Source organism: Equus quagga, chromosome 11 (assembly GCF_021613505.1).
Source record: "Equus quagga isolate Etosha38 chromosome 11, UCLA_HA_Equagga_1.0, whole genome shotgun sequence".
NCBI lineage: Eukaryota > Metazoa > Chordata > Mammalia > Perissodactyla > Equidae > Equus > Equus quagga.
In genome coordinates this window covers 92,005,694-92,021,464 of record NC_060277.1, presented here as the reverse complement: position 1 = coordinate 92,021,464, position 15,771 = coordinate 92,005,694, and the positions used below count along the sequence as shown (strand labels likewise).

At 56.5% G+C, this 15,771-nt stretch overlaps 1 protein-coding gene across 4 annotated transcripts; it reads right to left on the bottom strand.

Annotated features, from left to right (window-relative positions):
• Positions 1 to 7: 7 nt before the first annotated feature.
• Positions 8 to 13,747, bottom strand: HOXB8 (homeobox B8). Of its 4 annotated transcripts, XM_046677600.1 has the most exons (5): positions 5,659 to 5,702; positions 4,843 to 4,901; positions 2,399 to 2,625; positions 1,643 to 2,114; positions 8 to 836 (listed from the first exon to the last, which is right to left on the bottom strand). In XM_046677600.1, the coding sequence occupies exons 4-5, from the start codon at positions 2,064 to 2,066 to the stop codon at positions 529 to 531; spliced, it is 732 nt and encodes a 243-aa protein (XP_046533556.1). In that variant the 5' UTR covers positions 2,067 to 2,114; positions 2,399 to 2,625; positions 4,843 to 4,901; positions 5,659 to 5,702; the 3' UTR covers positions 8 to 528. The 4 variants fall into 4 exon arrangements, with proteins under 4 accessions (XP_046533556.1, XP_046533557.1, XP_046533555.1 ...); XM_046677601.1 differs by having other exon boundaries at positions 8 to 833; positions 1,643 to 2,625; XM_046677599.1 differs by lacking the exons at positions 4,843 to 4,901; positions 5,659 to 5,702 and adding an exon at positions 13,158 to 13,231 and having other exon boundaries at positions 1,643 to 2,625.
• Between the last annotated feature and the right edge of the window lie 2,024 nt (positions 13,748 to 15,771).

Here is a 15,771-nt window from a genome sequence, read left to right as displayed (position 1 = left end):
GAGAGAGAGAGAGAGAGAGAGAGAGAGAGAGAGAGAGAGAGAGAGAGGGAGAGGGAGACAGAAAGAATTACGGCGTGAATAGGCAGTTTCATGTTGTTGGGAGAACTTAGCAGAAATCGGTACCTCGGTCATTACAAAGAAGCACGTTCAAAGGAAGAAAGACCATTGCACAAGGAGGCTTTTTACACGGGGCGGGGGCGGGGGCGGGGGCGGGGGCGGGGGGTGGGGGCTCAGCCAGGCCGCGGCCGCTCACCCTCGCTGGGCGAGGGAGTCCTTGCTTAAAATCCTTTTCTTTCCCCCGGCCCCCAGGAGAAGGGAAGGAGACCCACGGTAGCTCACACACAGAAGCTATTACGAGATACTACCACTAGCAGGGACTGGCGCGGCGGGGGGACGCTGCAGCGGGAGGCCAGGCTCCCGGCCCCGCTCGCGGGGCCAGAGCTCTCTCGGGCGGGGGCGGGCGACGGCGGCGCGGTCGGGGACCCGCGGACGGAGGGCGGCCGCGGCCCTGGCAGTCCCAGCTGGAGCCTACTTCTTGTCGCCCTTCTGCGCGTCGCCCTCGTCCGCCGCCTCCGGGGCCCGCTCCAGCTTCTGTTTCTCCAGCTCCTCCTGCTCGCATTTGCTGCTGGGGAACTTGTCTTTGTTGTTCTCTTTTTTCCACTTCATCCTCCGGTTCTGGAACCAGATTTTGACCTGTCTCTCTGTCAGTCCCAGAGCATGCGATACCTCGATCCGCCGCTTGCGAGTCAGATAGGGATTAAATAGGAACTCCTTCTCCAGCTCCAAGGTCTGGTAGCGGCTGTAGGTCTGTCGGCCTCGCCTGCGTCCGGCGGCTGCTGGGAATGGGGGAAAGGGCGAGACAGAGGGGAGGGGAGGGTGGGGGAGGGGGCAGAGACGGAGAAGGTTGGAAGATTCGTGAACCAGCCTAGGAGACCAGTATAATAAGGGCAGGGGACCTTCTACCCCGCGCGGGGGCGGGGGCGCTGGGAGGCCGTGGTCAGCGGACGGGGGGAGGGGATAAGACACCACTGAATCTAAGGGAGCCAGAAAGGGGGAGCCCCCTCCCCTGGTAACCAGCACCAGAGACTTGGGGGGAGGTTCAAATCTATTATAAGTGCCATAAACTTTAGAAGGAAGGATGTGAAGGGGGGGGGAAATAAGAATAAAAAAGCCAGGATGGGGACGAATGGACCCACCTTGAAAAGCCCCCAGAGCCTCTGCCCCAGAAGAAAAGTTTCTTCAGGGTAATTAAACTATAAAGCAATTGAGAAGTGCAAAAGTTGAGCGCCCCTACTCCCACCACCCTCTCTCCATTACCCCCCATAAAACAGTAAAAGGGGGGAAAAAGGAGAGGAAGAAGAGAAAAGAGTAAGGCAGGGTGAGGGGTTTATGGATTCAGGAAATGTCGCTTAGCGACCCCCCCCCCCCCCCCCTCCTTGAAACAAAAAGAAAAGAAAAAAAAAACCGAAAGGAAGGAAGGAAGAAGGGAAAGAAGGAAAGAAGGAAGGGAGGAAGGAAAGAATGGGAGGCGACCTGAAAGGAGCAGGCACGTCTTCCAGGGGCTGGAGGAGAGGCGCTCGGCCTGCCCGGCCTCGGGCCCTCCGCTCTCCCCTCCGCCCGTCCGGCCCCGATGCGAGCTCACCTTGCGGGCGCATCCAGGGGAAGAGCTGTGTGGGCGACGGGCTCTGCTCTGAGCCCTCGGCCTCCTCGCCCAGGCCGCTGGCGGCGGCGAGCTTGCAGTCGGCGTACTGCACCAGGTCTGGATCCTGCGCCCCGAACAGGCTCTGCCGCTGCAGCGGGTCGTAGCCGTAAAAGTTGCCGGGGTCCCCGTGGCACGCCACAGCGCACGGGTTCTGCTGGTAGGGAGCCGTGGACAGCGACGACGGCCCGTGGTAGAATTCCTGGATTTGCGACGGGTGCTGGAAGCTGCCGCCGCTGCTGGGACCATACACCACGGTGGGTCGGCCGCCCAGGTCCTGGGCGAAGCCGCAGTCATAATAATTGGGGCGCAGGGACTCCCCGGTTTTGTATTTGGAGAACAGTGAGTTGACGAAATAAGAGCTCATTTTATTGAATTTTGAGGCGGCGGCGGCGGCGGCGGCTGTAGTTGGGGGCTGTTGGGGAGGGGGTGGGGAGGGGGAAAGGGAGGGAGAGAGAGAGAAAAAAACGCGGATTCGCCGGCTCCTAGTCACCCTCGCCAGGAAAGGAGAGGGAAAGGGAGGAGGAAAAAAAAAAGGGCAAAAGAAAGAAAAGGCGAAGAAGATCTCGAAGCCACCACACTTTTTGTGATTTCCAGGAATAGAAAAGGACGGAGAAGCCTCCAAAAGTCTAAGCTTGCATGGCAGCCGCCGCTCGCGCGCCCTCCCCCCACCCCCCCACCCCCCAAACAAAAATATACCGCCACTTAAAGAGGTCCTCGCTTTACATTTCGAAGAAGGGATGCCAGTTCATAAACAGTTTTCGGTGATTTACTTCCCTGCAAATGAGTTGTTTCATATTTTGCACTGTCTTTTCATGATCATTTGCATCCATTAGAGACCCCGCATCCTATTGGCTTCTCCGTACTCCTCCCGGACAGAACGCAGAGCGAGGGTGAGAGCGAGAGAGAGCGAGCGAGAGAGAGAGCTAGAGCGAGAGAGCGCCAGGGAGTGAGGAGAGAGCGGAAAAAAAAAAAAAAAAGGAGGGGAAGAAAAAAAAACACCCAGGGAGAGAGAGAGGGGGAGAGGGGGAGAGAGAGGGGGAGAGGGAGAGGGGGTGAGAGAGAGAATGAATACGGATTAAATCTGTTTAACTACCTACATTAATGAGATATCTCTCGCCTCGCAACAAATCAAATACCTTCGCAGACCACCCCCAAAGACTGATGTGGGGGAGTCACGGAAAAAAACACGCACACACACATACACAACGCGCCAGGCGTAGGCATGCTGTTAATTTCGCGATTTTTAACGAGGCAGTTGGAGTCTTTTTAAATGTCAGGGTCGCTTCGGAAAAATGTAAAAGAACACGGTTTAATTGCGCCGAGTTTTAAAAGGTCCTATAAATGTAATTGGTATTTTAATACAAGTTATCAAATCATACAGCTTCTTCTCCTAAACATATTTTCAAACAAACGAGGTAGTCATATTTAAAGCTTTAATGATCAATTTCCTTATTATTGATAAAGGTTTAACTATCGTGTGGAGGGAATTGGCTGGGTAACCGGCCCCCAAAAAAACGGCTGTAAACTCTTTAACAAACTATAAAACGCAATAAAGCCGGAGTCTGTTGTTGTTTATGCCGCAGCGCATAAAAGCTGTTAGCATTTTACGAGTTCTTTCCTCTACAGCTATAAAACTGCAGCTTCGATCGCCCCCGCCGCAGGACTGCTGCTCGGTGGGGGTGACGAAGCTGAAATGAGAACGATTATGGGTCTTTTCGGCGCAAACGGTGACTTTTCCGAGATTTTCGCCTCCTTCAGCGGTGGCCAGCACCTGCCCCCATCCCCTCTCGGGAGCCCCCAAGCCGCCCCCTCTCTGCCCCACCCTAGCCAGTCACCAACTTTCCCTCATTAAACAAACAAGCAAGGATTTTCTGTGGAGATGGGGTCCAGGAGGGCGTGAGGAGGGACCAAGAAGGGGAGAAGAAACTTTCTGGTTAATGGGCAGTGGCGAGGCAGGGAGCAAAGTTCATCTTGCAACAGCCAATTCTGCAGTTTTGCACCATCTCGGTTGTCTGGGGGGAGTGCTGGAAGGAGAGGGGGTGTCTCCAGAAGGCACTAGGGCCCAGTCAGCGCTTTTGGGGACGAACTTTGTGTGAGGGAGAGAGGGGTCTCATGCCACCAGCAGGATGACATGCAGTTGGGCTGCTCCAAGCCTGGACCCAGGCGTTGGGACCCAGTAAGCAAGCCCATTGGCTCCCTGCCTTCCCAGACCGGTCCTCCTCACCTCCGGCAGCACCCTTGGGTGAGTGGGCACCGCCAAACCCATTGGCACATCAAAGGGAGGGAAGGGCAATGGAGGCTGCTGATGGGCATGGAGGCCCGGGCACCTGGCCATAGTGCCCACTGTCCTGTGCCCTCCTCTGCCCTAGGCAGTGGTTGCAAAGTGTATGTTGGGGGTGGTACCTTTTTGCCTTCAGTGTCCTTTGAGCCACTGTCACTACCTAAAATGACCTTGGGGTAAAGGGCTCGGGATGCAGCAAGGCCACTGGGTCCCCATTTTCTCTCCTCTCCCCCTAGGGAGCCTCTAGTTAAACCCAGCTCTCCCTCCAGACCTGAGGACCTGGGACTTGAGACACAGGCTGCAGGACAGAGCTGACCGGATGCCACACTCTCATGCCGGTTGCCTTTCCCAGCCTAACCGGCCTAGTGACCATGGTGGCCAGGCTTTAGAAGGCCCCATTCTGAGCGTCAGAACGGGTGGCCTCCTGCAGCAGCTCACTGGCCAAGGAAAGGAAAGAAAGAAAGAAGGGAAAGAGAAAGGAAATTTCTGGCAACAAAGGTGGAGGCTTTACAGACACAATCAATCCATTGTTTATTCATCAGAGAGTGGTTTCCTTTTGGAAGGGGACATTCTGGGGATTCCATTCACCCCAACCTTTGTAAAAATGAAACCATCACCTTTTCCAAGGAAAGGTTACCAGTGGGGCCACTTGATCCTTCAAAAGTGAATCCGGAGAATGGGAGAGGGGCTGCAGGGAGAGGGAGAGAAAGGAGAAAAGGAGAGGAGGGCACCGGTCTTGAATTTTCAGCGCGAGGCAGAGGGGGCGGCCAGGCAGCGGGAGGCAGAGTTAAGTTGTTGCCGAAGCGAACATTTTTATCAAGTGCGGGGGGGATATTATGGTCATGATTTGAGGACTCACCGGTGAGGTAGAAATTCAATGGCTTGTTCTAAATCATCCCTACACCGTGCCAGAAATTCCTGATGGAAGGAAAATGTTTCTATTATAAGAAAAAACAAGAAAGAGCGAGGAGATAATTTATAAACACCCAACGGAGAGCAGATTTATTAGAGAAACTCAAGTTGAAGAGAAACTCCGCTTGCCTCTTCGCACCCGATCCTGGGGGAGAGAGGAGAGGCTGCGGCGGGGCTAATTTTAAGGGGGGGCGGGCATCTATTTCTCCTGCAGGTTCGTCTGGATGGGGGGCACCGACCGGAATGGGCCGGGAGGAAACCGGCGATTTGGAATCGAAGGGGCTGCGGGCAGACAGCGTGCGGGTCTCCAACGAAAAATGCCCAGAGTCCAGGCCTCCAGTCGCTAAATGCAAAATGACTTGTGTCCCCCAGGTTTGTTTGGGGCCCGGACCGCGGTGTAGAGAGCCGCAGCTCTCACCTGGAAGCCACGGACCGCGGAGAGACCCGAGCTCCTGCTCCCCGGCCGCCGTGCCTGCCCCACAGCCTTCCGGAAAACGCGCCTATTTTTGGCGGCCCAACTTGGGGGCGCAGAATAACCCGAGGAAACATCTGAGTCTCCGCGCACCTCGCCGTTCTGGGGAGCCCCTGCCCCGTGCCTGGCTGGCCCGGCGCGCGGCCAGCCCGAACCCGGACACGTACAAAGGCTTCGGACGGAGCCTTCGCGGAGCCTGGCCGCCCCGCAGGCTATGGGCACCTCCAGTCCCCGCCAAAGCCACGAATCCATTTCCCCAAAATTGTCCCCCCACCCCCCTGGTTGGCTCACCCCGTTCCCTCTCCTGCCGATCCCGGCAACCGGTTTCGGGGCAGCTTCCTCTCCATCCGACCTTCTTGTGCCGGCTCTGCCCTCTCACCTGACCTGCTCACCGCATCCGCAGACATTCCTCGTGCCCCACTCCCCGGAAGATCCCATTTTTCAGAATCAATTCCCTGTTATTTGGACCTATTATTCCTATTATTATTATTCCCCATTTTCATGCATTTGTTGCCCCACCAAACACAGTAACTGGGTGAGAGGCACTGAGCTCTCCTCCTGGGGGAAATTCAGGAAATTGACCATTTGAGGAGAGGGGGGCAACACTATTATATCTGAAATCTATAAAATGGGGGGAACGGCCACAAGGAACCCTATATTTTTATTACGCTCAAATTATTCATGACTTTTGGTAGCTCTCAATTCGTAAATTCAGGGCCGACCAAGGTGCGATGTGCAGCCGCCGGCGTCCACAGCCGCCGCACCGGGGATTTTCACGTGGAGCAAGGGTGCCATCTAGCGGCCATTCTGAGAAAGGCGCCGCCGCTACCAGCTAGGCCACTTTCTCGGAGAGCCAGCCACCGGACCAGCGGGAGAAACTAACTTTATTAGCAAAAGAGGGGGAGGGAAACGAGAGTGGACGAAAGAAAAGGCATCGGAAATCAGGAAATGGTTCATGAAATTGTGCAGATAAGCTAAAAAGGCGGGGGGGACGAAGAGGGGAAGGAAAAAAGAAATCATAAGCTTTTCCTGCGGTACTTGCACCCGCCCCCCCACCTCAAGCCCCTAATTTCTGGCTGAGACCGCCTAGTAGTACCGTTTATGGCCCGTAAAAAGGGAAACCGAGCACTTTTCAAACCCAACACGATTGTTTCAAATTCTCAGGGTGGGGGGAGAAGAGGCCTGAGAGGGTGGGATGGGACTGTAAAAGGATCAAGAGGCTGCCCGCGCCCAGACGTCTGGGCCCGCTGGACCTGTGTGTGTGTGTGTGTGTGCACGCGCGCCTGTGCAGGGGGCTTCTCTCATTTATAATGCCCGATTCTGGAGGGGGTGTGAGGAACAAAGACAAGAGTCCGAATTGTGTTCTCTGAAGTGTTTGTGACAACAAAGTGTTCTTCCCCCCGTCCTCCCCTCCTTGCCCCTCGTTGCCCCCCAGGGCCCCGGAAACCCCAGGCCCCGCGTCCTGCGCGGGTGAGCGAGGGGGCTGCCGGAGCCAGGCGCACCCATTCACCCCGCCAGGCCCGGAGGCCAGGCCCAGCTGCGGCTCTCTCAGCTCCGGAAAGTTTCCCCTCACTGTTTGCTTTGCTGCTGTTTAGTTTCTTAACCTTCAGAAATTTATACGCTATAAACTTTTATAGCGGTCATATTCTTTTATTGCTGCGCACACGGCATTGAATTCTTCTCCCGGCTTCTCTCCGTCTCGCACTCTCGCGGTCTCCCTCTCTGAATCCCTCTCTCTCTTTTATGACAACAGATTTCCCCATCTCCGGCTTCCGAGCCTCCGCATCTTCGCCTTTGTTTGTCTTTAAAGAAGCCACCCCGGGCTCTGCATCCAGGCGCCGCCGGAGGCTCCTCCGGGCGCCCTCGCCCTCTGCTCTGCAGCACTCGTCCGGTTCCAGCCTCGCTTTCTGCTTTTCCTCTTGGCGGAATCCGGCCTTCCGGGCTCACTCTCGGCGCTAGCTGGTTCCAGGGAGCCCAGGAGCGGGAGGGAGCCTAGTCTACACAAGCTCTAAAGCCAGATTCATTTTATATCCCGAATGGAACCCTCCTTGGAGGATGCGGGTCGGGGCCCTGCCATACCCAGGAGCTTCGCTTTCTCTTGCCTCCTGCTCTCTCCGATTAGTTCATCCTTTCCTTCGCTGGAGAGGGGTAGGCCTGGCCTTTTCACTTCTAGGCTCCTTTCACTTGGGTCATGCTTTGTCCCCACGTCTATCCCAACCCTCAGGGTCTCAGCGCCGCTAGGGTGGCCGGGTGGAAGGCTGCGGCAGGAGGTCGGTTCCCAAGCGCCAACCGGGCAGAAGTGGAATCTTAAAGCCGCGATGAGAAAGGCAGGGCTGCCAGAACAGCAGTTGGCGTACGAGGCTCTGGCAGGGACACCACAGTCTGAAAGGGACAGAAAGGTGCCTCTCCAAGCCGAATTTAGTTCTGGGGTCCGATTGGGAAGTGGATTTTTTTTTTCTCCCGAAATGTTTCTGTTCCACACTCAATCGCCTCTCCTGGCCTTTGGGGGCTGCCTCCCCAGGCCTCCACCCCCACCACACTCCACCTGCCTTCCCCTGCAGCTGCTCTGCTGTGGCTGGAATTGGAGCATCAAATTCCAGGTGGGGACCAAGAACCCTAATGGGTTCGCTTCTTTTGAGCAAGACAAAGGAGAGCCCGGCCTTCCGGAGGCCTGGCTCTACACCCAGCCATCCTGCTGCAAGGAACAGCAAAAGGAAGTTGCTGCCTTCCTCGCTTACTGATATTTTAAAGCGGCCAAAGCAAGGTGACATTCTCAGCCCTCTGAGAGAGAAACTGCTTCCAGGACAGCCCCTGCCTTCCATCCGGCCCTGGAGTTGGTGGGGAGGTCTCCAGTGCAACTTTATTTGGAGGAAAATCTCATCATTCCCTGCAAATCCAGACCCGTCTCCAAATGGCTAATCTTTCCCTTCCCCCCTCTGCAGCCACCCAGCTCTCCTGCTGCAGGGTTTTGCTCAGTTCAAGCAGTGGTCTTGGGACCTTGGGTCTGGACCAGCTCTCCGCTCCACCAGCAAGCCCGCTCTGCAAGGTCTGAGGAGAAACCTCTTGGGTACAGAAGTCTCTGTCTTTTTTCCAAGCCCCCCTCTTGGAACTAGGATCTCTACCTCTGGCCAGGTGAGGAGAGTCAACACAGAATAAGACACAAGGAGAGATTTATTTTCTAGAGTGATATATATTTTTTGTTCTTTTTCTTTTTTTTTTCTTCCAAAACAATCAGAACTCTAGGTCCCTCGCCCTCCCCACTCCCACCCACCACCCTCCCGTAGAAGCACAACTGAAAACAGGCGAGACAATCACCCCCAAAGAAATCACAAAACACAGCACAATTTCACAACAGCCACCGACAAAGCAAAAAAGTTCTCCTGGAATGTCCCCTTGCAGGGTCAGGAGAAACAGGAGCAAGAGTCCTTGGGACTGAAGGGGATTGGAGAGGTAGGGGAGCCGAGCGAGGAAGGGAAGCAGAGAGTAAGCTGCGGGACGATGCTTAGGTGCGATTTCTCCAGTCTTTCCTTTGCACGCGGGACTGTTCCCCAGGAGCGTGCGCGCAGCAGCCGCGAGTATTGCCATCCAGGCCCGAGTCGCAGGAGGCAAGGCCTGGCGCTGGGGCGGGCAGCCGCCGAGCCCGGGGCTCCTCCTCGTGGCTGGAGACTGGGCTGGATGGGGCGGAAGGTGCCAAGCTCCGCGCGCTGGAGCCGTTGCTCTTTCCTGTCCTCCACAACTTACCCGGGAAGGGAGCTCGGAATTGATTCACAATAAACTCTCAATGGGACTCTCCTGACCTAGCTTTCCTGCCTCTAATGGGGTTGAGCTAGCAAGAGATGGAGGGTGGAGGGGTTTTTCTACAAGGGGCGGCTTGACTCGCTGGTGCAAGGTGGATTTGGCTGAACAGAGTTGATGTCAGAGCTGGGGAGGATGCGGAAGGATGCAGGTCCGCTGTAGAGCTGGAGAAGCTATAGTCTCAGTCAAGGGGGCACAGATGAGCGGGAGGACGACATGGTCAAGGCTTACGACCCACGATTTGACCTCCTTTTGTTGGAAGGAGAGGAAAATAACATGCAGAATTAAACGCTTCCTGCAACAAAATGTGTGTATGTGGAACACCTTCATAAACCATAGATGCCTCCAGAAGACCACTGCTGCCTTTCCTTGCCCTCTCTAGCCCACCAGCTTAGGGCTGAGGGTACCCCACTTTCCCTTGAGTCTCTGCCCCAGGGATAGTTGGGGACTCATGGGGATGGGACAGTACAGTGAGGCTGAGCCCCTTGCGCTGCAGCACCTCATCAGGAGTGTGTCCCTAGACACCTTCTGGGTGTGTATTTGCGTCAAAGGGTAGAACCTGGGCTTGCTGAGGGTGGGCTGTTCTGCCAGACTTGGGGTGCTATGGTCTGCGTTTGGGGTGTCACTGCATTTGACTGTTCGCTGTGAGCTTTCCCCATTTTTACTGTGGGCTCCAGGCTTTACACATGCAGGCGTCTGCCGGGCTGTGTGCAGCTGGGGTGTCCCAGGATGACGTTGGGATAGGTTAGGGGAGGGAACAGGCAGGCTGGAGGTGAGGGGCTGGGGCTTCCCAGAAAAACTAGAGGGGTCGCTATGAGCTCCACTAGGGTCTCTCTTTCCTTATGGCCCATCACCTTCTTAGGAACCAACTACATCTACCTTCTAAATCAACAAAATTTCCTCCTGAGGCCCAGGAAGAAGAGAAGGGCAGGTAGGGGCGGAGGGAAGGAGAGGCTCTAGGTGCAGAAAAGGACTTTGAAGAGAAAGACTCCCTTCCCCATTCACTTGAATCCATCCCAGACAGCACTGGCTCTGCAGCCACCACTGATAAATAAGCGTGAGATGGGGAAGGGGGAGGGCTGGGGGAAATCTTCACTCTTTGCCCTGTTCCTTATTCATTTTCTTCATTTTCATCCGCCGGTTCTGAAACCAGATTTTGACTTGTCTCTCACTCAGATTGAGGAGTCTGGCCACTTCGTGCCTACGGTCCCTGGTGAGGTACATATTGAACAGAAACTCTTTCTCTAGCTCCAGCGTCTGGTATTTGGTGTAGGGACAGCGCTTTTTCCGGGAAGAGCGAGCGTGCAGCCAGTTGGCGGAGGGGTTGGCTGAAAGAGAAGCAGCATAGAATCAAAGAGGGGAAGCGGGGGATGAAGGCCCCCGTGTTCTTCTTCCAAGAGGGCGCATCCCTGGTTTCCACTCCCCATCTTGCATTGGAGGAAGGGGCACCTAGGCCTTCAAGTTCCCAGAAAGGGTCCCAAAGATGGGTCAGGAGTTGCTACAGAAAACTCCAGGTGAGAGGTTATTTGGGCAGGATGGAGCCAAGCACATTCCAGGTTTCTCAGCACTTCCAAAGCTTTGCCTGCCTCAGGGTTCCTCTCAGTCTTTTTCTCCTCTTGGGTCCAAATTGATTAGGACTCAGATCAGAGCACAGCATGGCTAAAGCTCTCCCTCCAACCCCAGCACCCCTGGACTGACGAGGGGTGGCTGACCTGACTGGTCCAGGCTCTAGGTCTGGGACGTGAGAGAAGGGTTGGGCTAGCAGAGAGGAGCTTCTGATCAGCCACAGCTAAGAGACCTCCTTGCCCTCCGGTCCAGTCCGAGTACACCCTGCCTTGACCACAAGCTTGTGTCTCTTGGCCACATGGCAGCAAGCATGTGTGTCTCTGTAGATATCTCGCTCCCCCTACACACACACCCTGCAAATATGAGTCCATACTTAGAGACACAAACATCCAGCACGCTCCAATTCACATGCAACGCAATTGCAACCATTTGTCAACTCCAGCCTGTGGACAAGAGAGCGCCGGCGGCTCACAGATAACTTATGGTTGCAATAGTCTCTCCTTTTCTGCTCCTGCTCAGCTCGCAGTTTGGTTAAAGCAAGTTCAGGGAAATTGGGAAGCAAGATTGCTCCAGTCCCAAGGTGGGGAGCCATGGATGATGTGGGGGTATCAGAAATCCTTTCACAGCACAGCCCTAACTCCAACTCTCTCCGTATGGGGAGGGGAACAGAGAAAGGGGTAATTGACTGGAAGAAGAGAAAAAAAGAGGAAACAAAAATACATACAGGCTTCTCCTTACCATCTCTCTCCCTACCCAGGAACTCAGAAAAGTTGCCAAATAAAGCAGAGCCAATTAAAAGTAAAACCCATCCTCTGCTAGATTCCTTCTTGCCAAATGAAAAGCTCTGAATTTTTTGTTTGTTTTTTTTTTTGATCTGGTTCGTCCTGCACTAAGTACCTTGCCTTCCCAATTTGCAGCACTATTTCCTGAATGTGATTGCCTGGGATGGGACCTGCAACCGCATTAAATATGAAAGAGGAAAAAAACTGTTAGTAATTGATCTTAGCCAAACCACTGCCTGGCAATAATGGGCTTTCCAGGCAGAGTCTTGGGGTTTGGTGTGGGGAGTCTGGGTGTGAGCAGGGAGGGTTTGGGAAGAGCCCGTCACCCAAACACCAGCTCTTGTGACTCATCCTGGAAGGTTGGAGGTGGTGGGACCCTGCAGGGACCTCAGGGGAGTGAGGCAGCTCTGTACCCTCCAGCCGGCAAGGGCACCCCAAAGGGCCTGTGGGCCACTCTGTTGGTAGGAAATGTGGCAGGGCAAGCAGAGATGGAAAAATTTGACCCTCTTTCCCCAAAGAGAGTAAGAAGCTTCGATTTGCCTCCTCCAGCCTGAGCGTTATTGTTTGGGGCTAAGAGCCCCTAACCAGTTTGCCCTGCTCAACCTCAAAAAGGAAAAAATATGAGACCACCCCCCTCTCTCCCCGCAGCGAGCAGCACCTCCTGGAGATTAGCCAGACTTGGGTTCCTGGCGGTGGTGCTTTTGGAGGAGTGGGAGATGATGAGAAGCTATGGTCGGAGGGTTAAGTTCTCCGCCTCTCTGCAGCCTCTCTTCTTCCCCCACCCTTCCTCTCCCCAGGGTCCCTTCGGGATCTCTCCTTCTCCACCCAGGCGGTCCGCCCCAAAGTTCGGAAGCGATTCTCCCCGACTCCCCGCGAGGCGGACCGCTCTGGCTGGGGCTAGGGAGCCAGCGGCGAGCAGCGAGGGGCCGCGGAAGACCCAGCGGCAACCGGGGCGAAGATGCCAAGGAGGGGAGGGGGCGGCCGGAGGGAAGACTCCCGGGGAGGGGCCGGCGCATCCGGGGAGGGGGCTCAGTCACCGGGTCCTGGGCTTCCCCCGCCCCTCCCGGCGCCGGTTGCGGACCCTGAGCGGTTACTGCGCGAGATCTGCTAGGAAGAATCCTCCGCCAAGCTGTTGCATCGCAAATAAAATCCTAATGAGCCCCCTCCCACTTCCCCTTGGCCGGCGTTTACGGTCTGCGCGTGGCGCGGGGAGCTCTGCCAGCCGCGCGGGCCCGGGCAGCCCCGTGCGCTCCCGCCCTCGCCCGCGCGGGCTCTCGGCCTCGCTGGCTGCCCGCCCCGGCCCCGCCAGTCCTCTCCCGGCCCGGCGATCGCCAGCCCCTTCCCCGGCTTTCAGCCCTGGCCTCCGGGAGAGTGGGGGAAGGGAGGCCGAGAGAGCAGCGAGCTGGTCCCTGCTCCCCAGTCCCCCACTGGAAGTATAGTGGGGGCGGCGCTCCTACAGTGGCCTCAGTCTCCCCTTCTGGGACACACAGCGTCCTCCCTTCCTTCCTCCCTCTTCCCTCCTCCCCCGCTCGCTCTCTGGCCACCGCCGCGGTTTCCCTTCACATTGTCCGCAGTTTATTGCCTCTCCCCTCCCCTCCCCCTCGCCTGGCCTTCGGCCGGGGTATTTCCTCACTTTTTATAACTTACTTTGATCCGGCCTCTCTTTGTCTTCGCTTCCTTCGCAAATTTTATTGTCCCCGTAGCCGGGTCTTTGATTAGACAGGACGGCCTCCCTGCCCGCCGAAGTTTCCAAACTGTACTCGGGCGTGCCCTGTTTGAGCAGCTCCCCAGGCGCGCCCAGCAGCGGCTCCGCCTTCACCGCCGCCTGGCCCTGCCCCGGAGCAGCTTCGCCGCGCGGCGCCGGCTCCAGCCAGGTGCGGAGGTACCTGCTCTCGGCCGGCGGGACGCCCTGGGGCTGGATGTAGGGGTGGTAGACGGACGGCAGGCTTCCGGACGCGTGCGGGCTCAGCGGCGCCCAGGAGGCGCCGAACACCGGCGCTTTGGGCTGGAAGCTGCACGAGGGGAACTCCAGGTGCTCCGCGTGGCCCGGCTGCCGGGGGCTCGCGTACTGGCCGGAAGGAAACTTGGCTGGAGGCGCGTCCTCACTCTCGTGACTTATGATCGAGTCGACATAATAGCTGCTAAGCGTCCCAGAAATGGACATTCTCAGACATTATCCGGGCGCTCGCAGGGGGAAGGGAAGCGCTCGCGCGGCGGCGCCCAAGCAGGGAGAGGTGGCACCCAGACCCGTGTGAGGGCTTTCGGACGCGACCCCCCCAGCCCCCCACCCTCCCACCCCCACCCCCTGCTCAACTTCTCAGCCAACAAAGTACAGTGGAGCAGCCCGGTTCAGCGCTCCTTGCAAAATGATTGGTCAAAGTTTTTCCGACTGCCTGATAAAGCGTCAGCTCCGACATAAATCAATCGGGCGAGGGGGCTGCGCTCTCGCTGTCATCCGTCCGCACTGCATTCCATATCGAGGATGGATTGTTTTATGCTGATGCAATGTGCTATCACGTCAGGGCTCCGGTGGCCACGTAACCTCAGCCAGAGCTGCCGGCCGCCCGGTCCCCCCCTCCTTTTGCAGGAAGGCGGGGGGAGTTCTCGACATGGGGCGGCGGGGGCGGAGGAGAGGCGGAGGGAAAGCAGCGGGCTGCCTCGGGAGGGACGCAGGCTGTGGAGCCCTCTCCCCAGGCGGGTCCGGGAGGGAGAAAGGGAGAGCAGGGCAGGAGGGAGAGGGCCGGGGAGCAGCCAGAGAGGCCGACAGCATAATTAAAGAGGAGGTGGTCCTGTCCCCCCCACAAGCACACCTCCACTCCACCCTGCAGGCCCTCGTTTCCTCTTCTCTGTCCCCTTGACACAAGATGTTTATTAAACAACGGGGCAGCAGCAATCCACTGGAGAGGAAGTAAAGGGGATGGAGGAGAAGTGGGGATTTCACAGGATGTTATCCCTTTGGAGGGGGCTCTCTCTAACTATTTGGGGAGGTGTACAGGCCTGAGAGCGTCTCCTGACACTTCAGGAGCTGAGGGAAGTGAGAAGAGGGTAAGAGGGGGTGAGTGTCCAAAGATCGAGTCCTAACATTTAGCTGTCCCGAAATTAGAACCTGCGTGAGGTTAAAGGGATTCAGCAGGCCCTGCAAAGTCGAGCCTCTGAAAGAGTTTAATACAACTGTCCAAAGAGCCTTTAAATTTCTTGGGCCTCTCTCTGTCCTGGCCAGAGGGAAGTATGGGACTAGGGGCACAGCCATTTCTCCTTTCCTCCACTGAATAACAGGCTGAGCCCTTAGAATTGCCCAGATGGGGGAGCTGAACGTGAGAAGGGTGACGGGAACTTCTGTGAGGTGTCAGTAGAGCGGAGGCCCCGAGTTATCTCCCTTCCACCCAGTGATGAAGGAGCCGCGTCCGAGTTTTCGCCTCTCCTTCCGGCTCCTATCACTCGGCCTTGCCGTTCGGGAAGCTTTCCAAACGCCGGTATTGGACACCAGCGAGGATGGAGAGCCTGCGGGGTCAGTCTCCTGCCCTCCTGCCGCCTCTCCTCCTGCGGACTCTGGCTGGAGCTTCCAAATCTCTTGTTTTATTAGTACCTACTATGCGGCCCTGCGCTGGGACTCCCCCGGGACCGCTAGCTCATCTCCCAGCCGCGGCTGCTCCAGCTTCTGTCCTGGGTGCCGCCGCTTCTTGTGTCCTGGACGCTCTGGGAGGCGCGGCCTCTGCACAGACCCGACTCTCCTCGGGTTGGATTTAGGGGCATGCTGGGGTGGGTTTTTTCGGGATTCTCCGACCCTGAGCCCTGATAAGATAGGCTGCCCCCAGCCTGGTCCTTTTAACAAAAGCGGGGCCATTCTAATTCGAGGTTTTATCTTTTGGGCCGTGTACCCCTCTGCCATGCAGAAGGCTGAGGATCACCTCCGAACACGCACAGACACACTCCCGCCCGCTTTTCTTTCCAAATGAAGCCATCTCATGTCATTACGTGTGAAATACGAGGGTGAAGCGCCATATTTCTTCACATTATGGCGATTTCAAAATGATTTTTTAAAGATCAATGCCGGCGCCCAGACGGCCCCCTCCTTTTCCATCCCAGCTCTCGGAGGGCGACAGCCGGGCAGATCAGGAACCAAACAGCGTGAAGATCTGCTTTTTCCATGGGACCCAAGTAGAGAAACAAAAGTCTGATGCAAATTCTTCTAAGTAGCAGTTGGACTCTTGGGAACGTCGAGGGAGCTCCCCGGACTCGCCAGCGAGATAGCTGGGCACAG

What these genes read in the sequence shown, in the direction of transcription:
- HOXB8 (XM_046677598.1), bottom strand. Translation starts at nt 13,674, where the DNA reads ATGTCCATTTCTGGGACGCTTAGCAGCTATTATGTCGACTCGATCATA. An exon ending in CAAAGAGAGGCCGGATCAAA is followed by an intron (nt 10,491 to 13,157) that starts GTAAGTTATAAA and finishes CTTCTCTTTCAG; the next exon opens with CCAACCCCTCCGCCAACTGG.